This window comes from Nannobrachium achirus (genome assembly GCF_963921795.1).
Source record: "Nannobrachium achirus genome assembly, chromosome: 20".
NCBI lineage: Eukaryota > Metazoa > Chordata > Actinopteri > Myctophiformes > Myctophidae > Nannobrachium > Nannobrachium achirus.
Window position 1 is genome coordinate 55,952,515 of NC_137827.1, and position 25,899 is coordinate 55,978,413.

Consider the following 25,899-nt stretch of genomic DNA (forward strand, 5'->3'; position numbering starts at 1 on the left):
TAAAAATCATTTATTTCGTTTTTTTTTTTCATAAAAGACGTTTTATACATTTTTGGCACTGGGGACCCTTATTAAAAAAGACGTTTTAGACGTTTTTGGCACTCAGGGAGTTAAGTGGCTCACCGTGGCTTGGAAAGGGTTAAGGGCCAATCTTTAAACATTACAGCGGGCACTTTTTTCTGCTCTTTCTGTGTATATTTCAGAAACGGTTTCCCCCCGGGACAGAATCAAAGATGGAGGCTGAGGCTCTGTGCTGACCTTGCTGGGGACCGGCGGTGGAGGGACCCCCGGGGAGTGGAGGCTGGGGATGACGGGCGCGGCCAGGGGCGTCTGGGCCGGGGTGCTGGGCTCACTGCTGCTCATCTCGCCCGCAGAGGCAGACGCCGACCCGGAGGGGGCGCCCTTGCTGCCCGCCGGCCGGCTGGGTTGCTGTGGGGGAGCGACCGGAGAACGACGGTGAGCGAAGAGTAACAGGACATGTTATGGATATGGAAATGGAAATGCCGCATTAAGACTTGGAATTATTTGATACTTTAGCTATTGAAAAATAGCAGATATACAAGCTCACAGCGCGGCACCGAGTGCCGCGCTGCGAGCTCGTAGATCTGCTATTTTTGAAAAGTCTTGAACATTTGTGAAAATCTTTAAATATATGTGTTTTTAAAGCGAACATTCGTAAATCAAATTTTGCTTCTGGGGGGGGGGGGGGGGGGGGGGTCCCTGGAACTAAATATTTTGAGATGGAGTCTGCGGCCAAATACATGTAATTTCGGGGGTCCTTGACACGAGAAAGTTAGAGCACCGCTGACATGACAGAAACATGCGTTTTGGTTTTTCAAAAACCTTAGAAGGATTTAGAAGACATGTAGAATGGGGTCGAAATATTGAAAGACTTGCACAGATTTTCACGATTTTCTAAAATAGCAGATATACGAGCTCGCAGCGCGGCACCGAGTGCCGCGCTGCGAGCTTGTAGATCTGCTATTTTTCAATAGTTAAAGCATAATATAATGGTTAAAGTGATAATGCGTGATAAAGTTCCCAGTCTTAATGGGTTAAGACCAAAATGGCATTGAGTCGAAGATCCTGCGTGTGAAATTGCTAGAGAACAAAACGGAATGTTTTACAACGGGAGACCAAGTAAGAAAAGACAAACACAGGAAGCGAAAGAATTATGACGCTGCAACTGTCGAAAATTGTCACTGAAAAAAAACATCCAAAAGTTATGAGGCGAAAGCAAAAACCAACAGCAACAACAACAACATCAGCATGAGTGTAAAATGTAATGAGAAATTAACTGAAGTGTGTACTTTTGTTGTTGAATACTCCGACTACTGAAGCTATGGGATAACATCGGCGCTATGGCCTGAAACGGAAGCTAATATCATTCCTCACACAGTATTCAAATGTATTTTTTTTATGTCCAATGTATTTGCATTTAGGTTCATAAAGTTAACATGAGTGTATAACTAAAAGCGTTTTAAATTAAATCTAAATGTTACATTTCAGGATTCCAATAAAGAAATAACAAAACATAATTCAGGATTCCAATTCAAAAGAAGCAAAAATAGCCGATCTACAAGCTCAAAACGCATCGCAGCGCGATGCGTTTTGAGCTTGTAGATCTGCTATTTTCGCTTCTATTGTATGCGATACTAGAATGACAAAGTAGGACGTAGCAATATACAATGTGGCCCTCTGGAGTGAAGGTGGAAATATAGTGGCCCTCGCCATCATCAAAGTTGCCCACCCCTGCACAAGAGGTTCACATAAAAAGGAACGTTTGTTATGCATGACGTCTGAATGTGGTTGGTAATCTGCTCAAGTAGTTTCACCCACTTGTTGGCACCACAAACACGTACACACACTCTCACACAAAACCAAATAAATACATAAACAAACGCATATGTACGTAAATGAATAAGCCACGGATGAACAAAGCAAAAAGCAATAGAGAATTTGAAGCCCTGTCAACAGCTTCTGAACAAGACTGGTCTCACCTTGGGCCTTCTGGCCGTGGTCTGAAGAGGAAGGAGGGAGAGGAGGGAGAGGAGGAGAAGAAGAGGAGAAGAATAGGAGGAGAGGAAGAGAGGAACGAGCAAAGGACAGCAAAAGGAGAAGAAACACACGACAGCCAGGGTTAGAAATACAAGCCAAACATCACACACACTCGGGCAGGGCATTCACGAATAGTGATTTTTAGTATTGGAATTATTCGACCTCAAAGTATTCGAATAGTCGAAAAGACTGGCCAAACTGTCAAATATTAAGTAAGCAAGAGGCGAACATTGTGAACATAGCAAAGCGAGGTGTTGTAGATCTGCTATTTTCACAATATTTATCCGTGGAACCGAGTCACATTAAATGTAACACTTAAATTCCAAGTGCTTGTCAGGCGGGGGGGTCCCCAGTTCAAATATGTTTATTTTGGGGGTCACGGCCTAAAAAGGTTTGAGAAGCCCTGGTATAGAGCATTAGCAAATGCATCCACCAGGGGCATTGACAACTCATTCTTATGACTTCCTATCTAGCCAAGCTTTATAAACTATATATTTTTTAAAGAGATCGAATAGTGACTTTGATATTCGAATATTTGAATATTTGGTGAATGCCCTAATATACACTGGGATATCAGGATTATCAGGAAGGAAAAGATGAAGGCTTGATGGATTCACTACTGGGACTCTAAAGCGATGGTGTCTTCGCCCCCAAACAAAAAAGTTTTAAAGCGCCATTGTTGTATGATGATGTATGATTTAAGCTTGAACCTTTGAAAACACTAACAGGCCTGCTTTCTTACAATACAAAATCAATTCCCAAACATGCACTGAATGTATGATCCTTCTCATACCACCACAATTTACTGTACCTCCTAAATATCTATGCTGTATGTACTGTACAAGAAAACAATAATAATGACCATGTCCCTCTGAGTGCTCCAGACCAGTGATTTTGACAGCAACTTTTGATTTAGTTTTAGTCATTGTTTTTTTTTTATTTTTTATAAAATGAGTCGTTCTGGCGTCGCCTGATTTCTACTTAGCTGCATGTCGAAAATAACAGATCTACCAGCAGATCTACAAGATCTACCAGCAGATCTACAAGATCTACCAGCAGATCTACAAGATCTACCAGCTCAGAGAGCTTTCAGATCAGCTATTTTCAGAACATGACACCTGCGTGCAACCAACCATAAAACGACTCTTTTTACTGGATCTCTTCCAGCAGGATCACCTGGGTACTCTGATTCTTCAGGAGGAGCTATAGCGTCATGCTTCTACACTAGCCCAGGTCCAGTTGGACTTGGGGGGTGGGGGTCGCAGGGGTAGGTTTAGGGCTGTTCTTTAACTTTTAAGTCTAGATTTTTATTTGTTAACGAAATTGACAATATGTCTAGTCTGTTTTAGTCAACGTAGCATAGTTTTTATCTCATTTTTATTTCGTTTTCAACGAGCATTTTTCCGTTGACGGTATCAAAACGGCTCCAGACAGTCTTCCACTATGAACCCATTATAGGAAGGATCAAGTAACAGCGCCCATATATGGGCCCTAGACCATGTTGTTTTCCTCTCTCCCATCTAGCCAGTGGTGTAAAGTAACTAAGTACATTTACTTAAGTACTTGCACTTACTTACACGTTTGAGGTATTTGCACTTTACTTGAGTATATTTCCAATTTCCAATACTTTTACTTCTACTCCACTACATCTCGGATTCAAATATTGTACTTTTACTCCGCTGCAATCATTTGAAAACTTGAGCTACTAGCTACTTTGCAGATATTAAATTAGAATATTGTATATATTATATATTTTATACCTTGGCTATTTGAAAATAGCCGATCCACAGTATCGCGACGCGTTGTGAGCTTGTACTGTAGATCGGCTATTTTCAACCATTTTGTACTTTTACTTTTGGCACTTTAAGTACATTTTGATGCCAACACTTTCATACTTTTACTCAAGTACATTTTGAATTCTGGACCTTTACTTGTAACAGTAAGTAAAACATGTGAGCACTTTTCCCACCGACACTTCCCTACACTCTTCTTCTCCTCTTTCCCATCCAGCTCCGTCTCACGTACTCTACTCAGTCCCTCGGGGAGGGGCGTCACACCAAACTCTGGGCCCCGAGTATAAGGATTCACTGCGGGGCCCCCCATGAATGTTAACTGTTGAAAAATAGCAGATATACAAGCTCACAGCGCGGCACCGAGTGCCGCGCTGCGAGCTTGTAGATCTGCTATTTTTGAAAAAATCGTGAAAAATGTGTGCAAGAAACTTATGTTTCTATGTCAGTGGTGCTCAAACGTTTTCACGTCAAGGACCCCGAAGATGATATGTATTTGGCCACGGACCCCCCATCTCAAAATATTTCGTTCCAGGGAACCCCCCAAGAAGCAAAATTTTAGTTACAAATGTTCGCTTAAAAAAATACACATTCAAAGATTTGCACACATTTTCACGACTTTTCAAAAAAAATAGCAGATCTACAAGCTCGCAGAGAGCTTGTATATCCACCTTGGGCCCTGGTAACTCAGTCCCACTTTCCTACCCCTTGTGACGCCCCTGCCTAGGGGCCCTAGGGGGGCCCTGTCCCTTGTCCCCTGGCCACGTGACTGCAACCCCAACACAGTGAGTGACTGGTACCGCCTCGGACTGGCCTAAATGACTGCATTGTGTCTCACAGCCAGGACAGGGTTGGTCTGCTTCACACGTGGGCCGGGCTTCTGTTCTGTTCTACTTGCTTGCTTTATTGAGAAGCTGCCTGAATGCAGTGGCTCATTATCTTGTTAAGTCACTGGGTTCAGCATGCTATAAGTGGCCTAGATATGAGAGTTTACTGAATTGAATCAGTGGGGGGACGTTCATGCTCGGCCGTCATCTAATTCCTTAAGTGTAGATTTGAGTCAAACAGCATTATGCAAATATATGTTGGTGTTGATCTACTTGGGGTGCCAGACAGGTGGGATTTGTAATTCAGGAAAAAGAAGGAAGAAAAAAAGAAAATGATTTAGATTGTTTTGTGATTGACAACTGATGCAGGAAACCTCACCCTTCTTCTAATACAAGCAGATTAAAACAAATATATCAACTATCTGCTAATTCTATTTGAATCATCTAACATCCCACCGTCTCTCATTTGACCTGTAAATTTGGCCTTCATATTTCTTTCATTCTTCACCTTTCTCCAACATTTCCTGGCATTGCCGTTCTTCAGAGACTCGGCGCTCAAAGCTACGTAATTTGGCTCTGTTTATTGGATTAGTGCTGGACCGTTCAAAGGAAATGAGCTACAGAGGTGACAGCTCTGTGCCAAATAAGAGCAGACAAGCCTGGCCTTTATGGCATGCTGCTGTGAACAGGACACACTGTGCTGAAATAACAGCAGCAGCCACATTTATGGCGTATCATCTGCACTGAACAAGCTGAAATCGATTCTCCCCCCGACGACCAGAAGCCACTGACCTCCTGAACACAACGTCAAGGTGCAACTGTCAGGTCATCACATGTCAATGGCGAGACATGGATGAAGCCAGATTTCAGGCACGGAATATGTCTATAAAACTCAACTTAATTATATTTAAGGGTCATTCCCACCAGGCAAGATAAAATGAAAGATAAAGATAAAAAATATGGTTCTCAATTGAAGTGGATGGTTGTGTCCACACTGGACGCTACCATCCACTCCCACCCACTTCAATTGACTAGTGGTGGAAAAAGTAATCACATTTTATACTTGTGTGTGTAACAATACTGCAATATAGAAATACTCTGTTACAAGTAAAAGTCCTGAATTCAAAATGCACTTGAGTAAAAGTACAAACGTATTGGCATAAGAATTATCTTATAGTACTGAAAGTAAAAGTACAAAATGTTTGAAAATAGCAGATCGACAAGCTCACGGCGAGTTGCGATGCGACACGTTGTGAGCTTGTAGATCGGCTATTTTCAAATGGCCAAGGATATGAATAGGGCTAAAGTGATGAATGTATATTTTATAATATTATCATTTATATCAAAGTAACTTAGTAACTAAAGTGTACAAATAACTCAAACTTTTACTTAAGTACAGTACTTAAGTAAATGTACTTAGTTACTTTACACCACTGCAAACAACACACACTATGACTTAATATAAGTTTAAAACGTGGTAAAGAGGGTGAGGTGCGTTTCAAAGCTTCCATGAGGCTTCTATGAGTCATACAGTTTAAAGGGGAGAAACACCCATTTTCAATATTGAACTGTCATTAATATACCTTAGAGGAGTTGTGTGGAAATACGAAAAAAAGTCCCCCCCCCCCCCCCCCCCCCTCCCTTCTGTGTTGCCTAGAACTGGAGGATTGATTTGGGGGTCTGTATTGCAAGTACACCGGTGTGATGTCATCACAAGATTGATTGTCAAAGATTGCACAGGGCAGCTATGGCAAATAACTTTAGCCCAGGCTATGTAATTCATTTGTTATTGTATACTTTCAAAACATATTCAGCCCAAGATATGGGTGGCAGATTGAAAGCGGTAGCTCAAATCAGTGTGATCATGGCAATAGTATGTCATAATTATGACAGGCCCACAAAAGGGGCTTTCAATGAACAGCCAGCAAAACTGAGAGTGACATGGCAAGAACGACAAGTGCATGTATCAATGCAAGGTTTCTACGAATTCAACTTCTATTTGCGCTACCAGAAACGTCAAAATACTGCACATGAGCGAATGAAGCATGGATTTAAACGTCATTGTTTTACAGTAGCAGCTGTACCATAAGGGGTGGGCGATATGGAAAAATGCAATATCACGATATTCTTCCAAGCAGTATCACGATACACAATATTATCACGATTCTTTTTCATGTTGGTTTTATATGGTTATGTTTCAAGTTACAACCACAAAACTAAAATAAGGAGTAACAGAACAGTTTAGACCAGTGGTCCTCAAAGTGGGGTCCAGGGACTCTCTGGGTTCCTTTTGGGAGGTCTAAATTGACCCTTTAAAGTATGTAACTCTGACAGTATACAAATGAAACCAAATGAACCCTTACAGGTCCATTTGGTTTCATTTGTATACTGTCAGAGTTAAGGGGACACCTTGACATTTTAAAGTTTGAGAAACACCGATTTAGACCATTTAGATTTAAATTAAATTCTGCAATGATTCTCTGTATTAACAATTCAACAGGATTTTTTGATAAGGCTCATTGTATCACGATACAGTATATACGATATCTCTGAAAAAGGCATATCGTGGAGACGTATCGTGGAGACGTATCGGCTCAACGATATACAATAGGTGCTGTATCACCACATCGCCCACTCCTAGCTATTCTAAAGCTAAAGGCCCATTCCCACTGGGCCAGATAACAGATATCTGGAGATATTTCTCCAGATATTTCTCCATGCAAAGTGGATGGTAGATACAGATAAAAAAATGTTTTGCCACAGATAAAAGTATCTGTGGCAAATATCTGTGGTATATATATTTTTTATCTGTATCTACCATCCACTTTGAATGGAAAAATATCTGGAGAAATATCTCCAGATATCTGTTATCTGGCCCAGTGGGAATGGGCCTTAATGGATGACATAACGACAACAATGTCCCCACAGACACACGAGACGTCAGATGGTGTTGTGTACCTTCCGGGGGGCAGGAGTCTGTCTCATCATATTTGCAAGTGAAGAAGACACGCGCACACACACACAGTCACAGAGAAAGACACACACACAGTCACAGAAAGACACACACGCGCACACACACAGTCACAGCGTCACAGACAGACGCACCCACCCACACACACACACACACAAACACACTGTCACCGAGAGGTAGACACACACACAGTAAGAGAACAGCAGCCAAGACAGCGTTTTAAGGCAGACAGGCAGACAGACAGACAGACGGACGGAACTGGCGAGCCCCAAAAGATGCAGCCAGAGAGGCAGGCAGGCGGACAGACAGACAGACAGACAGACAGACAGACAGACAGATAGACAGACAGACAGAGAGCAGACGGTGGTCCAGCCAACTGGCTTCCTCTCAGACTAAGGGAGGCTGCAGCAGCAGCAGCAGCAGCAGTGCAAATGGCCGCGGCTGGGCTCCCCTCTCTCTCCCTGTGGATGGGTTGCCTCTCCCTCCTGCTACACAGTCCTCCTCCTCCGCTGTGCGTCCTCCTAGCTGGCTCGCCGGCGATGCAGCCTCTCTCTTGTCATAACGCACACGCGAGAGCGGATGTCGAGCAGGCAGGCAGGCAGGCAGGCGGCGGCGAGCCGGAGCTAACGCCGTCTTCCTCAGGTCTATAGTCCCCCTCCCTCTCTCTCTCTCGCTCTCTCTCTCTCTCTGACTCCCCCGTTAGGATGCGGACGTCTCGCTGACACACGGTTTCTGATGAGCCACCGTTTCGGTTCACGCCTCCCCTCTCTTCCCCTGTGCTCTCTCTCTCTCTCTCACTAACTCCCCTGTCCGTTGTCTCTCCTCTGTCTCCTTCCCCCCCCCTCTCTCTCTCTCTCTCTCTCTCTCTCTCTCTCTCTCTCTCTCTCTCTCTCTCCCCCCGTCACTGCTCACTTGTGATTCTTCCCAGCCTAGCCAATTCCCTGCTCCGGCATTACATCACCCTCCACCCCAACCACACACACACACTCACACACTCTTCCCCATCATCATCACTGGTGCGCGTAAGTGTGTATGTTTATGGTTGAGACAAAATGAGAGATTGAGAGAGGAGAGGGGGGGGGGGGGGGGGCAGTAACAGCAACAGAATGGCAGGAGAGGAGGATGGAAAGAGAGTAGAAGAGAGAGAGAGAGGGGAGGGGATGGAAAATAACAAAGGAGGGGCAATGAGTCGGGGGGGGGGGGGGGAACCAACAACAATGATGCAAGCCTTCTCTGTATCCTAGCAACGGTCCTGGATTCTTCCCATGGTCTTATTAGAAAGCCTGGCTCCTCCCAGACCCGTCGGTCGGGACCAGGGGTCCAGTTGTCCGGATTCAACATGAAGCAAACACAGAACTAAAAAGTTCCTATGATTGTCCGCTAGTTGCGCTGGTCCGGTACCAAAAAGCAACATGTTCTCCATAGGATTCCATTCATTTATCCCAAACTTTTACATGTGATTGTCTTACCTTAATAAACATTGTCATAAATACAACTAGCCTTGTTTCAATCACCGTGATATGCGTTTTGTGAAAATATGGTCCAATTCATGTTATAATTGATGTTAAAGCAAGGTATGCTGTGGCATATTGTATTAGTTCTTGACTTTCATGGAAAGAATGGTGCGTTAAACATGTTCTTCCAGGCTTCAATAAAGACACATTACTATTCATGAAAAAGTAATTTAGGAATGATAAAACCGTTTTGGACTAATTCCTGTCTAAGTGGTTATGCTAAACCCAAGAGTCTTTTGATATCAGTAATTTCCACTAATCTCCTGCCCAGTATTGGCAGCGTGGTGAGAAGAGGATTAATCCCACTAGGATACTCTACTAAACTGGTACCTAGAAGTCAATTACTTTGAAAGAACGTGAGAGTTAGTATAAACAATAAGAGGATTTTGGTTTGTGAGTAACATCGGGCATTTAACCCATTTAGGCCTGAACACATTATGACGCAATATTTTATGCTTTAACTATTGAAAAATAGCAGATATACAAGCTCACAGCGCGGCACCGAGTGCCGCGCTGCGAGCTTGTAGATCTGCTATCTTTGAAAAATCGTGAAAATTGACCCGATTCTATAAGTGTCTTTTGAATCCTTCTAAGATTTTTGGAAAAAAACCTATGTTTCTATGTCAGCAATCTGGCCAGCCATCGTCAAAGAAAAGGTCCTTTTCACTTTAACTGGAGCTCAGTTAGTCTGTTCTTAAGAGACTACTATGTCAGTGGTTCTCAAACCTTTTCATGTGAAAAATGATATTTATTTGGCCACGGACCCCCATTTCAAAATATCTAGTTCCAGGGACCACCCAGAAGCAAAATTTGAGTCACAAACGTTCGCTTTGAAAATACATAATATTCAAAGATTTGCACACATTTTCACGACTTTTTCAAAAATAGCAGATATACAAGCTCGCAGCGCGGCACTCGGTGCCGCGCTGTGAGCTTGTATATCTGCTATTTTTTCATATTTAAAGCATAAAATATCGCGTCATAATGTGTTCAGGCCTAAATGGGTTGAAGACAAGGACCATCTACCCCTCACTCTACTGTGTCCTCATCTCCCCCTCTTCCCTAATAGCTCTCTCCATTAAGTGTTGCATCATGGGAAGGACAGGGCATGAAGGGTTGGAGTGAGAGAGAGAGTGAGAGAGAGAGTGATGGGGGGGGAGCAGGTACGTGCAGATAATATTGGAGAGGCAGGGGCTGAAATCTCCAAAAGGGCCTTTTGGTGAAAATATCGAAAATAGCAGACCTCCAAGCTCACAACGTGTTGTGCTGCGACGCGCTGTGAGCTTGAACACTGAACTAAGCATAATTAAGTCAATACTGGAGATGTGGCGCAACGGCATGGATTTCTTTCTACACAGAGAGGGCAATTCTATCAACATAAGATGCCGCATTCTGGTTCAGGAGAGTTTGGACAAGGCAATTGTCTTCTCTTGAATGCTGCCTTGCCTTCAGGTATGGAATGGAAAGAGGGCATTTTGCATTTCTTTCACCATAGTAAAAACTGCATTCATGGTCTGGAGAGGGCACTTTTTACAGGCGGATAAAAGGGCAGGGGCTCAAGCCCCCTTTGAGGTCTATGTGTGCACGTGCCTGGGGGAGGGAGAGAGAGAGAGAGAGAGAGAGAGAGAGAGAGAGAGAGAGAGAGAGAGAGAGAGAGAGAGAGAGAGAGAGAGATGTGGAGAGGTTTCAAGTTCCTGCTGAAGCATCGTTGACAGATGTGATTCACTGACTGTAAGGGCATTGGTCCTCAGCCCGGCTCCAGAACAAAGGACAGATAGAATTTCTTCCCCAGCAGCACCAGCACAGCACAACATAATGAGGGCAGTTTGCTCTATTGGAAAACCGGCGGCCGCTGAATACCTTCCAAATGTTTGGACAACACATAACGCACTTTACGCAGTACACTGTTATTCTCTATGGAGGCGATAGTTCCAGACCTGGGTCTAATACAGTAGATATAGATATAGATTTATATATAGAGAGAGAGAATGACAGTTGTTTAGCATGCTTAGGTAATAGAAGCAACTGAATGACAACAAGGATAACTAATTCAAATAATATAAACTTCTATGATTGAATACTTACAGGATGCTAACTGAATTGGTCTAATGCGATGTTAAAGGAACACAAATCACCTGGCTGGTATAGACCTTTACACACGTGATAACATTAACATTCTCAATGGATCAAAGTGAAATTGTTTTATTACCACATTTCCACTGACAGGAAATAAACGGTGAATGAAATGTCGATATTACATTCCTAGATTAAGGTTGTAACATAAGAATTCTTGCTGTTTAAAGAGGTGGAGCCATATTTTTGTATTTCTGTTTTGTATATGTATATGGAGTTAACATTTCTCTAATAGACCATAGGGTGGGGTTATAATATGCAAATTTGTCTTCTCTGTGTATTGTTGGTTACTTAAAAAGTAAAAATGACATCATATAATTAACCCCTCCCCTTTTGACATTCACCCAACACTGCGGGTGTGGCTAACTTCAGCTGGGTCACCACCACCATGACAACCAGGCATACTTAATGAACTGGTGGGTGTGGCCACATTAAAAACACAATTTTAACACTTTCTGTAACTTTTGGGAAGAAGTATTCCTCCTAATCATAATACTTGATCATCTTGTTTTTTTTTTTTTTTGTGGGGGGGGGGGATCATGGCACTGCCTCTTTAAATGTTTAAGACTTCACAGGTATCTTAAAAATCAATCTATCACCATAAAAAAAGAAAAATCTAAGAATTTTAGTTTGATTAATCTACAGTATACATTTCCAATTTGTAATTTTAGCTTTTTTCCTGTGCAGTATAACTTTCACTTTTGCTTAATGCCACGGTAATGCATTAGCCGATATACAAGCTCACAGAGCGTTGCACTGCGACGCGTTGTGAGCTTGTAGATCTGCAACATTTGAGCGCAACCAAGCGTAAAATGACCTGTCTTTTATTTCTATTGGATATCTTCTCCACTAGCCCCTCCCTAATATTATAGTCTAGTTTTTATTCGTTGATGAAACTGTCAATATACTGTATTTAGTCTTAGTCATGATAGCTTTGTTTTTATTTAGTTCCTTCTTATTTCCTTTTCATCAGTGAAAAGAGGTAATCGACAAACGTTTTTTGCCATAGTTTCAGTCGAAGAAACCAACACTGCCTCCAGACTAAAGAGGTCTACAGACAGACTACAGGACAGGGGAAACAAGGGGCGCCTGGTGGCCTAGTGGACCCGGCGCATACCATATAGGCATTGCCATTTCGGCATCAATGCCTGTCGGCATCGCTGGTTCGATTCCCGATCCGGCCGACCTTTGCTGCATGTCACTCCCTGTCTCTCCCCCATTTCCATCTACTGTCCTATCCAATAAAGGCAAAAAGACAAAAAACAAATCTTTAAAAAAAAAAAGGACAGGAGAAACAAACAACAGCTCACATGGAGTGAGTAAATCTGAGTTTTGGCAGCAAATCCATGATCAGCTATATGCTCTCTCTGTGAGAGGACTCTCTGCAGCAGTAGCAGCAGCAGCAGCAGCAGGCACGCAGGTTGATATTTAACCCACTGGAACACCCGTCACAAGCTGACATTTTGGAGACAGCGCGGCAGAGGATATGACTCAGCTCCAGGATGTTAAGCCATCACTGCTTGGACGCGAAGCCAGTACCCACGCACTAGGACATAACCCACTAGGACATAACCCACTAGGATATAACCCACTAGGATATAACCCACTAGGATATAACCCACTAGGATATAACCCACACAGCCAGTACCCAGCATGCACTAGGACATACATGGGCAACTGGCAGCCCAGGGGGCCACATTCACTTAATGCGGCCCGCAGGTTAATACTGGAATACTGATATATTATTAATTTCAGCTGTTACAATTCCAAACATAACCTGCTTTAATTCCGTCAGTCTATATTAGTAGCTTAATGACTAGTATAGCGGCATTAAAATGTATTTCTTTTGTAAGTTAACATGAGTATATAACTTAATGCGTTTGAAATTAAATCAAAATGTTACATTTCAGGATTCCAATTCGAAAGAAGCAAAATAGCTGATCTACAAGCTGAAATGGGATACTAGAATGACAAAGTAGGACGTAGCAATATGCAATGTGGCCCTCTGGAGTGAAGGTGGAAATATACAGTAGTGGCCCTCGCCATCATCAAAGTTGCCCACCCCTGCACAAGGACATAACCCACTAGAACATAACCCACTAGGACATAACCCACTAGAACATAACCCACTAGGACATAACCCACTAGGACATAACCCACTAGAACATAACCCACTAGGACATAACCCACTAGAACATAACCCACTAGGACATAACCCACTAGGACATAACCCACTAGGACATAACCCACTAGAACATAACCCACTAGGACATAACCCACGAAGCCAGTACCCACGCACTATATATATATATATATATATATATGTTACAGTCAGTTTGGGTAACTCAGATTGTGGTAAGAGCGCTAGTTTTGTAGTTCACCACACACCAATCACCACCAGATGGCGACAACAGCCCATGCAACAGCCATTCACTAGTGTAGGCGCTGACGTCACTCGTTTGTGACTCTCTTTCCTTGTTTATTTACTAGCCTAGCTCGGCTGTGTTTAGCCATTAGCTTACTATGGCCTAACTCTAACCCTAACCCTAACCTTAACCTCAGTAAAACTATGCCTAACCCTAACCCTAACCCTAACCTCCGTGGGGTGAGGCTATCATTCCTGCCGACGCCACGTTGTTGTTGCTCAAAGCGACCGCTTGTTCCGCTCCGCGCCGCACGACGAGCGCTCCGTTTCTCGATCTAACTGTTTCTCTATCTAACCGTGACTATATATATATATATATATATATATATATATAGTTTGGAATATAATTTAGGCACAACAAAAAAGTGAACAGAAAGGGAGACAGATGACAAAAAAGTGACATGTTTCCTTAATGTCTTTAACCCTTTTCCTATTTGATCTGTGAAGCACACTGGGTGCACTTGATGTATGAAATGTGCTACATGAATAAAGTTTGATTGATTGAATCATTCATTCATTGATATGGGTCCAAGCCACAAGATCTTTCTCCAAATAAATTATATGGACTATCTTTTAAACATATCTCGGGATAAGCTTGAGCGTATAGACCAATTATTTGTTTACAAACATTGAGACTGAATGCACAGCTGACTGTATCATGTAATCAATTCCCAACAGATCCCCAAACCTGTTGTTTTGGGGAGCACTGGTTATTCAACCTCCTCTTGTGTGCTAGTGAGGTGCTCCCATGGGTGCGCCCTTATCGAGACATATATACTTCATTGCGCAACGGTGTTCCACGTCAAGAGTAGCTGATATACAAACTCACATCGCGTCACCAATGCAACCCTTCTGAGCTTGGAGGTCTGCGGCTCTGCGCGCGACACCGTCGCAGGACGGAGCATAATTAGGCTTCATGGACTGCAGCTGGGCGAGCAGTAGACGCTCTGGTGATCCAGTGGATCGGGTGGGTGATCATGAGGAGCGCTCCCTCTGTTCTGATGACGGTGAATAGAGGTGGGGTTTGAAGGACAACTGTTTTGAATCGCTATTATTGTTTACAATTAACAGAAACTAAGGATTTATATATTTCAAGAGTGAGAATTTACAGTAAAAATCCTAAGCATTCTTCCTCCACACTGGGAGAAAAACGGCATCTGAAAGTTTGATGGAATGCATTTTTAAACACTAGTGCCATCCATTGCACCCTATGAACGGTGGGGTTCATTTGGTGCCGACCGGCGTGCGCATACTGGTTTATATGAATGTGACGTGGACCATTACGGCATCTATATGAGCTGCCTTTTCTCCCGACATAGTGGTGCCAAGGGCAAGGCAGCAGCGACTGAAGATGAGCCCGCGAGACACACACACAGCAGCACACACAATATGCCAGGGAGAGCCACGGAGCAATGGTGAGGGGGACAAGAAACAATGTTGATGCGTGGGCGACACAAGAGGAGGATTCCCTTTCCTTCTCTCTCGTTCTCATAACCACAGAATAGCTGATTAACAACCCGTTTAGGCCTAGACATATTGACTGCTTTGAACCAGTGAAAAATAGCAGATATACAAGCTCACAGCGCGGCACCGAGTGCCGCGCTGCGAGCTTGTAGATCTGCTATTTTTGAAAAAAGTCGTGAAAATGTGTGCAAATCTTTGAATATTATGAATTTTCGAAGCGAACGTCTGTAACTCAAATGTTGCTTCTGGGGGGTCCCTGGAACTAGATATTTTGAGATGGGGTTCCGTGGCCAAATAAATATCATTTTGAGGGTCCTTCACATGAAAAGGTTTGAGAACCACTGACATAGTAGTCTCTCAAGAACAGACTAACTGAGCTCCAGTTAAGTGAAAAGGACCTTTTCTTTGACGATGGCTGGCCAGATCGCTGACATAGAAACATAGGGTTTTTCAAAAAAAAACTCAGAAGGATTCAAAAGACACTTAGAATCGGGTCAAAATTCTAATTTTCACAATTTTTTCAAAAATAGCAGATCTACAAGCTCGCAGCTCGCAGAGCTTGTATATCTGCTATTTTTCAATAGTTAAAGCGTAAAATAACAATACACAAAATGTGTACCCGTTCTAAATGGGTTTTTTAACATCGCGGCGGATGGAAGTATGGATGAACTTGATAAGAAGCATGGGTCAATGGGAGCTACAATATAAGCGAGACCCTGATGCCATGCAGCAGCTTAGAGGCCATTCAGAGCCACAGGAATACCACGGTGATCATAACATTACCACTGTACCGAGGCTAGAGAAACATGCACCACCTTTTTGGGCTTCACTCCTCGCTGCGGGATCCAGGGGAGGGGGAGGGGAGGGGAGGGTGTAAAAGGTGAAGGTTAGGTTAGGTTGCAGAGTTCATCAGTGGCATGCTGCCATTGGGGAGATCGGAGGTCAGATATCTGACAATACACAAACGAGTACACGCACGCACGCACGCACGCACGCACGCACGCACGCACGCACGCACGCACGCACGCACGCACGCACGCACGCACGCACGCACGCACGCACGCACGCACGCACGCACGCACGCACGCACGCACGCACGCACGCACGCACGCACGCACGCACGCACGCACGCACGCACACACACACACACACACACACACACACACACACACACACACACACACACACACACACACACACACACACACACACACACACACACACACACACACACACACACACACACACACACACACACACACATTCTTGCCCCTCTCTCTCTTTCACACATTATTTTGTTGCTCTAATTTAGATTGCTTTAAACAAACTGTCAAAAAAGATTGATCTTCTGATAAACTTCCTGTGTGTGTGTGTGTGTGTGTGTGTGTGTGTGTGTGTGTGTGTGTGTGTGTGTGTGTGTGTGTGTGTGTGTGTGTGCGTGCGTGCGTGCGTGCGTGCGTGTGTGTGTGAGAGAGAGAGAGAGCGAGCGCACGCGTTCGCAAGTGAGTGAAATTCAACCCAAACACGTTTCAGAAAGTGCCAGGTTGAATTTGTTTTTCATTTCAGCATTTGTTTCTGTTTTAGCTCACAACGCGTCGCATCGCAACACGTTGTGAGCTTGTGGATCGTCTATTTCCACTATCGGTCTACCAATGTTCTTTTATAAGTATAAGTTGTCAAATATGCCAGTCATTTCTTTGTATATTTAGGTGTGCAACTTCAAAAGCCTACAAGCCAAACAGAAATGGGGGTGGGTAGGGCTGTCACAATTATTACATAATCGTCTAATCGTGATTATTTGACATAATCATGATTATTTTCCAGCTTGTAGATCGGCTATTTCCACTATCAATGTTCTTTTTTAAGTATAAAGTTGTCAAATATGTCAGTAATTTCTTTGTATATTTAGCTTATGTGTCATATCTACCATGTGTAATTCAAAGCCTAAAAGCCAAACAGAAATGTAATTGTCAACAACAAAACCACAATTAAATCGCAATTATTTGAGAGAAAATTAATCGTCAGGTAAAATGCCATAATCGTGACAGCCCTAGGGGTGGGGGTAACACGGGTATCACTGTATCAGGTGAGAACCAGGAGTCCACAGAGACGGCAACATGAGTCAGCAACTCTACTGTAGGATGGATTCCATCTAACAGACAGTGGTGGGTGGGGTTTGATTTGATCTTCCTTAGAGATCCGTCCTAGAAACGCCAGCAAGACGGTAATGTGCAACCCTTTTGAACGCCAACAACAGCAGTTTCTATCTATATGTGTTTAGCGGCCACGTGCAGAGAGAGAGAGAGAGAGAGAGAGAGAGAGAGAGAGAGAGAGAGAGAGAGAGAGAGAGAGAGAGAGAGACAGACATATCAATAGGCTATATGCATATACGCCATTTTGTTCTACTTCCGGGTGTCTTTCGACTTCCTTCACAGGTGTTACCAATGATACTAATGAAGGCTCTGTTCCATTCTGGTCAAACAGAGTCAGGGTGCTGATATTGGGCATGTTGGCTCACTATGGAAACACTCTGCTACACCAGTGGGTCTCAAAGTGTCATTGAGTGGGTTCCAAATGTCCCCATACAGGTGTGTAACTCTGACAGTACAAATGGAGGCAAATGGACCTGCAAGGGTCCATTTGATCCCATTTGTTGGTTCCATTTGTACAGAGTTATGGGGGTCCTTGAAATGAAAGAACCACTGTGCAATAAATCAAACAGACGCTTCATTAGTATCATCAGTAACACCTGTGAAGGAAGTCGAAAGACACCCGGAAGTAGAACAAAATGGCGTATATGCATAGAGCCTATTAGGGCCCCAAGTCTACTTGCTTAATTAATGTCACCGCCAGGCCGGACAGCCGAAGGCCGGAGAGCATGTTTTCACTCCGGTCCATCTGTGTGTCGGTCCGTCCGCCCGTCTGTCTGTCTTTGAGCAGGTGATCTCATGAAACGTTTCCATTCTGCCATGAGTGGCTTCCACATTTTGCAGGCCCTGGGTAGGCCGCCTGGCCTGGCGGAGACCTGCGCTCTGAGGAGTGCACTTTTCTTGTTCTTTTTTTAACTAGAATCTTTGTTCTTATTTTTTTAACGTTGTATCTCTCTACTCCTTATCAGTATCCTGTGTTACATGCTTACTGCTTCTGGGACAACGTCCGAATTTCCCCACAGGGATCAATACAAGGGTCTATCTCTCGATATGAATTCATAATTTAGTAAATATTTGCATCTCACAATAAATAGTTTTTTCTTATGTTTTCTTCTTTTGAAGAGCATTCAAATAGTCAAATGATTAGTCAACCAGTGATTGATTGACTGATTACTGATCATTGGTATAGGAAAATTACAGCACCCCAGGACTAAATGTATATGAGCCAAATGGAAATGTCAGAATTACAGATCAATCTCAGAAAATTAGAATATTTTGTAAAAAAGCATAGCAGATGCCATAGAACCTCATATCATAACTGACTGCAGAAACTTCCCACTGGACTTCAAGCAACTCTGACTTCAGAAGGTTGACATTCCTCTATTATAAATCCTTGTTTTGAGTGGTCTCGTGTAATATTGTAATATTTTGAAATATGGACTTTTGATATTCATGAGCTGTATGCCATATGGACTTTTGATATTCATGAGCTGTATGCCATACAAATTCAAACTTTTAACAAAAAAAGGTTTGGAATAATTCACTGAATGTACAATGTATCTAGAATATATGAAAGTTTCAAGAAATATATGAATGTTTCAAGAATATTTACTTTTACAAAATATTCAAATTTTCTGAGATTGATCTGTATAACTTTCTCATCTATTATTCTGAGCGCCAGAACTCATTCCAGTTAAGCACTCCTATGCTGAGACACAAAACCACACAAACACTGCAGTGAATGAATCACAGTGCAAGGCATTTGTGCCTGTAGGCTTTTTTGAGTAGACACCGCCCTCTAGTGGACAAAAATACAATGAACCTACACATCTACCATATCATCGTTGTCAGATGAAAACCTTGTATGTCCAAAGCCGTTCGTTTTGCATTTATCATTTTAAAAATGATTTAAATTAGTGAAAACAGCCGATCTACAAGCACAAAACGTTGCTTGTAGATCTGCTGTTTTCACTACTTTTGTGAGACGGCCTTGTATGATGAAGCAGGGCTTTGCTTTGCGAAAGAACATACCCATTCGAAACTTGGAGATACGAGGTTTCTGCCCGACAGTGACGATATATAACTGTTCCTTAGGGTGCATCCAATTAGTCAAAAGAATAGGCCATATTCACAGCAGCCATGTTGGAGAGAAGTTGGGTCTCTTCTGACTTCCTTCTCAGGTGTTAACAATGACACTAATGAAGGGTCTGTTCCATTCTGCTCAAACAGAGTCAGGGTGCTGATATTGTGCATGTTGGCTCACTGGAAACACTCTGCTACACCAGGGGGTCTCAAATGTGTTCCTTGGGGGGTTCCAAATGACCCCTTAGAAGGTGTGGAACAAGTCTTATTCAATTGTCATGCAAGTATTTAGAGCAGTGGTTCTCAACTTTTCTACACCAGTAACCACCTCAGAAGATCTCTTTCTCTCCATAATAACCAAGGTTATTAGGTTTTGCATTCCTAAGCTAATAATTTGCTGACCGGGTCATCGACCAGATTTAGCTACTACGTCTGTGCAAACTACACTAGCCTAGCCCAGTGGCGTCAGTTCAGCAAAAGCTAGGGTATGGCACAGATGGGAGTCCTCATGGAAAAGAGGCATTACATTTTGTATAACACGGTTCTATTGTGAAAATAGCAGATCTACATGCTCACAACGCCTCGCGCTGCGAGGCGTTGTGAGCATGTAGATCGGCTATTTTCACAATGTCTGAAAAAAATAATAGTTTTGTCAGTTTTTTCCACGGGGTTCTACGGTTTCTTGGGCTGGATATGGCAGCCTGGAACGGTTGTTCCAGTGCAGCTAAACTTAGCATGTTAGTAAACGTGCCACAATTAACAATAATGCATTGCACCTGTGCAGCGGACCTGCGGAACCTGGGAATATACCATTCTGTCAAGATGGGGAGAATACAAGTGTGGAGAATATCATTATAATACCTTGTTAAAGTGACCATTTCGTAAAATGTTGCATTTGTAGTTATTTTACTGTAATTTAACAACATAATAACCAGCGCAGATAGACAAAGAGACATTCATGGATTTATATTTAAATTAAAGTAACTTTTATTTCCCCCCCTGGACCCAGGGTATGGCAGCTGCATACCCCTGCCATACCCAATTGACGCCCCTGGCCTAGCCACTTTGCCTACTGAAGTTGCAACAGAGCTGCTTAGGCCTGTCACAATGATTACATAATCGTCTAATCACAATTATTTGACATAATCGCAATTATGTTTTCAGAATCGTCATAATCGTTAACATGTTGAAAAATGATTTATATTATCAAACATTTTTCAAAAATAGTGGAAATAGCAGATCTGCAAGCTCAAGATCAATGTCGTTTTTTAGTTATAAAGTTGTCAAATGTCGCTCGTTTATTTGTATATTTAGTCTTTAGTCTGCCATGTTCAACTTTAAAGCCTAAAAGCCAAACAGAAATGTAATTGTCAACAACAAAAACACTAACCCGTTAATCGTAATTATTTGAGTGACAATTAATCTTCATGTAAAATGTCAGTCCGTCTAGTCAGCTACAAATCTGATTTCTATGAATCTGTTCTCAAATCTTCTATTAACGGCTAGGTGTGCTGTCATGCTCATTACAGCACGGCTGGAGAGCCTATTTAAACCAATTGCTTGGTCAGAAGAACTACCTGTAGTATAATATAAATAAATTCACTCCACTTATGTCTTTTTTCTTCTTTTTTGGGAGACTCCTCGGCGTCCCACCAGCGGTACTAGTACCACAGGTTGAGAACCACTGATTTAGAGGATAGTGTAGTAAAATAATGCATAACCATTAACAAGAAAAAACAGTTAAAAGGATGATCAGAAGTCACACGTCCACTCAGCTCGAGGGACATCACAAATAGTTTCAGGACTGTTAAGCCCCTATCAGAGTCTGCAGTGAAGAGCCTACCACTGCAAATGTATAATCCACCTAAAGTGAGAAAACAAGTGGATGCCATCATAGTCAGTCACGGTGAAGTCCTATCTCTGTGACTGGCTGGTCTAGATCGACCAATCAGTGAACGGGGTGATGGGCCGATCTGTCTGAAAGTAAAAACAGAGAGATGTGTCGGGGTTCGCGGTGGATAGCTCTTCACCGCGAGTAATGACGTAATGTTGTAGTTTCATGACTTATTTTAAGGTTTTAAGACTACACCGCAGTGGATAGCTTATCACCGCCGTGCCTACTATGATAGGGGCTTTAGTCAACAAAACATACAACACAACCTCTCTACACACCTTCATTTGTAAATGTTGTACAATATGCTTGTGATTTTATATACTTTCAAATGAGAAAAAAAATATATATATATGAACACAAACTTCACTCATCACACAGCTTGTATGCTTTGAGATCTGGTCACCAACAACAATCATGTCGTCAAAGGAACCTGTGTCTGAGGACGGGTGTAAAGAAAGGACATCCTCCAAGAGTGTGTGTGTGCGTGTGCACGTGTGCGTGAATGTGTACATGTGTGTTTGCGTGTGTGTGTGTGTGTGTGTGAGAGAGAGAGGGAGAGAGAGAGAGAGTGTGACAGACAGACAGACAGACAGACAGACAGTGTATGGGTCTGCATGTCTGTATCTGTGTTTGTAACTCCAGTGCAGTGCCTCATGCATCCGATCGTGCAAGGGTGTGTGTGTGTGTGTGTGTGTGTGTGTGTGTGTGCGTGCGCGCGTGTGTGTGTGTGTGTGTGTGTGTGTGTGTGTGTGTGTGTGTGTGTGTGTGTGTGTGTGTGTGTCAACTCCACATATAGGCCACCATGCAGGGACGTGCAGAGAATGTTAGAGAGGCAGGGGCTGAAATCTCTAAAAGGGCCTTTTGGTGAAAATATCGAAAATAGCCAACCTCCAAGCACGTCGCATTGTGAACTTGGAGGTCGGCTATTTTCGGTGCTTGATACCACACCGAACTAAACAAGTCAAGAACATAATCAAATCAATACTAGAGATGTGGTGTACGGTATGGATTTCTACACAGAGAGGGCAGAGAGGGAGAGTTTGGACAAGGCAATTCTCTTGAATGCTGCCTTCAGGTATGGCATGGAAAGAGGGCATTTGCATTTCTTTCATCATAGTAAAAACTGCATTCATGGTCTGAAGGGGGCACATTTTACACAGCCCCAATGATGTCTATGCCCCACCTGACACTAAACTGCACCACATAAAAAATATATACATTTTCCATTACACAAAAGTACCCCTATCGGTAAAAAACAAATCAACCCTTTTAACTGTGATTATAAAATAATATAAAGTATTAATGTATTACTATAATAATTATAATACACTACATAATCTATTATCATGTATTCCAACTATATCCTGGTGGTCTAAATGAAAAGTCAGTGAGTCATTATGTCATTAAGTGTTTGACACTGTTTGGCCTAGCTCAGAACTACTCTAGATTGGATACTTTTTAGCACCACGTTTAGTATCACTTTCACACCACTCTACCCAGGTCCTTGTAGTGGAAAACCTGGCACAAGTGGGAGGTGTGTGGAGTGGTGTGGTGTTGGGCCATGTCAGTGGAAAAGGGGCTTATAGTGTGCACCTGCCTGCCAGGGACGTGCTGGCCATTGGGAAAATCGGGACAACTCCCGAGCGGCCGGTTCATTCCTGGCCGGTCCAGGCCGGCCATTAGGAAAAAATGAATAAATAAAATGTCGGCCTTCGTTCCATTTTGGGGGCTGGGCGGCCAACAAAGTAAATCGCCACTGTCGGGCAGAAACCTCGTATCTCCAAGTTTCAAATTTGTAATTTTTTTTTCGTAAAGCAAAGCCCTGCTTCATCATACAAGGCCGTCGCACAAAAGTAGTGAAAACAGCAGATCAACAAGCACACAACACCTCGCAGTGCGAGGCGTTGTGTGCTTGTAGTTCGGCTGTTTTCACTAGTTTAAATCATTTTTAAAATGTTAAACACAAAACAAACGGATTTGGACATACAAGGTTTCCACCCGACAACGACAAAATATAACTCATGTAATTGGCCCACCGGCTTGTCACTTTGTCATGATCTGAAATGGCAAATCTTTGAGTAGCAGCAGCGCTATAGAGAGAGATCTCTCTCTCTATAGCGCGCAATGAGGGCCTCTCCAACTCTTTTTCCCGGGCTGAATCAGGGGCCCAGCACGTCCCTGCTGCCTGCCACCATGTCTCCTGCTGAACAGCTGTAAGGGAGCGTTGTGCTGCTCTATCTCAACTCACCATTTTAGTGGACTTGGGCGTCTCCAGGATCTCTAAGGAGCAAAAAACAAAAGAGAGACAAACACTCGTTTATCACAACTGTCATTTATAAGGTCTAAAGTCTGCCCGGGATCCTGGTGTGAACCAAACGGGCAAACAGAGCAGAGCAAACAGGATAGTTTTACTGAGGTTAAGATTAGGAATAGGGCTAGGTTTTGGCGCCGTTTTAACTAGGTCAGGGTAGGGCTGGGGGCGGTTAATCGATGTTTAACCGAAATCCGATTTTTTTGTTTTTGATTGGAAGATAAGAAAAAGAAAATTGTCAAATCGATTTTCACTTTAATAAGGGTAATTCTAGTCTGGTAGGATTCACCTCGAAACATGGGCTGCAGATTGTTGTAGTGTTGGAGTTTGCTGTTTCTATTCTTAATGTTTTGAGGGTTTCCACAGGGCTCTACATCTGGTATTGTCCCAGCTCAGATTCTGAGCCTGGAACAACTTCCTGGCCAGGAATATCATGGTTTTGGCCCAGAGGTTCTTCTCGCCCCCCTAGTGGCGAGAAAAATAACTTCTGGGAACTCAGATTGGGGTACGGATCTCGCTCATTAAAGCCCTGCACAGGCCAAAAAGTCCACAGCCCGGCCCTAGAAAAGCATGACAAGGTTCTGCAAAATAATAAGCCAATTAAACTTTGAGCTTGCCGGTTACCTTTCAGGATGAGATCTGTTTAGTCAAGAGCATAAGGACACTTTATTAATCCCCAAATTTGTCTTTCTTTGTCTACCATTTGCTTGCATTCAAATCAAAATCTTTATTTATTTTTAGGACAAATCGAACAGCCCTAAGTCAGGTTTTTTTTTTTTTTTGTAGCACGACAATCATGAGGGATTTTTTTTTTTTTTGGGACCCCATCAACACACGTTTGCAGGAACACCGCACTGTGACAAAAATACAACTTCCCGGGAAAATGCACACGGCCAAAGTCCCACCTTTCTATGCCAGGCTTTTCTCTTCGCAGATGAGTAAGCCTGGCTATACGCGAGGTTGCAGGGACGACACAACTGCCCTATCTGTCTCCCCGCCAGTGGCTCTGGCTGTTCCAAATAAAGAGTAAAAGCAAGTTTCATATACAGAGTAAATGCCCCCCCACCCCCCCTCCCTCCTTTCTGAAACCTCAGAGCAGCAGTGATCGGTAACCATGGAGACTGTCCGCAGTGCGTGCCTCTGCCAGAATCTCACGTGGAGCTGGAGCCAAAGTCTATTGTTGATTAGAGTGAATAGGGTGTATAATATTTGGAGGAAAACTGTCTCGGGTTTCCTGCTGAGTGTGATTTCGTCTGAAAAATGGAAGCTGCTGTCCAAGGCTCTGGCGAATAGGTGATGTTGATCTAGAGCAGAGATCTTCAACAGGGGGTCCGGGACCCCTAGGGGGTCCTCAGAGTTACTACGGGGGGTGTATCTGCAGAAATTGTGAAAATGGCTGATCTACACGCTGTGTGTGTGTGTGTGTGTGTGTGTGTGTGTGTGTGTGTGTGTGTGTGTGTGTGTGTGTGTGTGTGTGTGTGTGTGCGCTGTGCGTGCGTGCGTGCGTGCGTGCGTGCGTGCGTGTGTACTCAAACATTACAGCCAACACCCCTGATGTCTGAAACCCTTAGGGAGGTGTTTATTCTCGAGGTAGGCTGCACTTTGGATTACAGTTTGGAAGAAGCCTGTCTAACCAAAGTGCACCAGCTCAGTGTCCTAGTGGTTTGAGTGTCTGCCCTGAGGCTGGGAGATCGGGGTTCAAACCCCGGTCAGGTCATACCAAAGACTCTAAAAAAATGGGACCCAGTGCCTCCCTGCTTGGCATTCAGCATCAAGGGTTGGATTGGGGGTAAGTCCCTGCGACATGCTAGCGTCATGTCCAGGGGGTGTACTTGTACATCAAGCTGCCTCACGCTACAGAAACAGGAGATAGGCTCCTGCCCTATGAGCCTCATGGCTCGGCTGAGTCATATATGGGCCTCATGGCTCGGCAAGGCTTACTTACTTACTTACTTACTTTCTAACCAAAGTGCTGAAATATCAACAGCTACTGCAGACCATCTCACAGCTATAGGCTACAGATGTAAACTTTAAGTTTTTATCTTTGGCAGCCTAGGGCATGTGCACAAGTTGGTTGTGAGGGGCTTACACATGGCAGGTCTCTCCAAAAGGAGGGCCAAACAGTTAGCAAGGTATTGCTCAGTGTCAGCCATTATAGGAAGCCGCTCAGTTTGGGGGAGGCATTGTTTCCTTCACCCGTGATTTATGTCCGCTGTGTCTGACAAGTATGTCAACTATACGGTATGTAACAATGTTCTGTATGTCAACTATACGGTATGT

At 43.4% G+C, this 25,899-nt stretch overlaps 1 protein-coding gene across 1 annotated transcript in view; it reads right to left on the reverse strand.

Annotated features, from left to right (window-relative positions):
- The window catches only part of LOC308305772 (dynactin subunit 1-like), a 121,103-nt gene that overhangs the window by 71,306 nt on the left and 23,898 nt on the right, over positions 1-25,899 (reverse strand). The window contains exons 4-5 of the mRNA XM_080750641.1: positions 23,557-23,588; positions 259-429 (exon numbers count right to left, since the gene is read on the reverse strand). Of these exons, the coding sequence (XP_080606767.1) occupies positions 259-429; positions 23,557-23,588 (203 nt within the window). The remainder of the gene's footprint in view (positions 1-258; positions 430-23,556; positions 23,589-25,899) is intronic.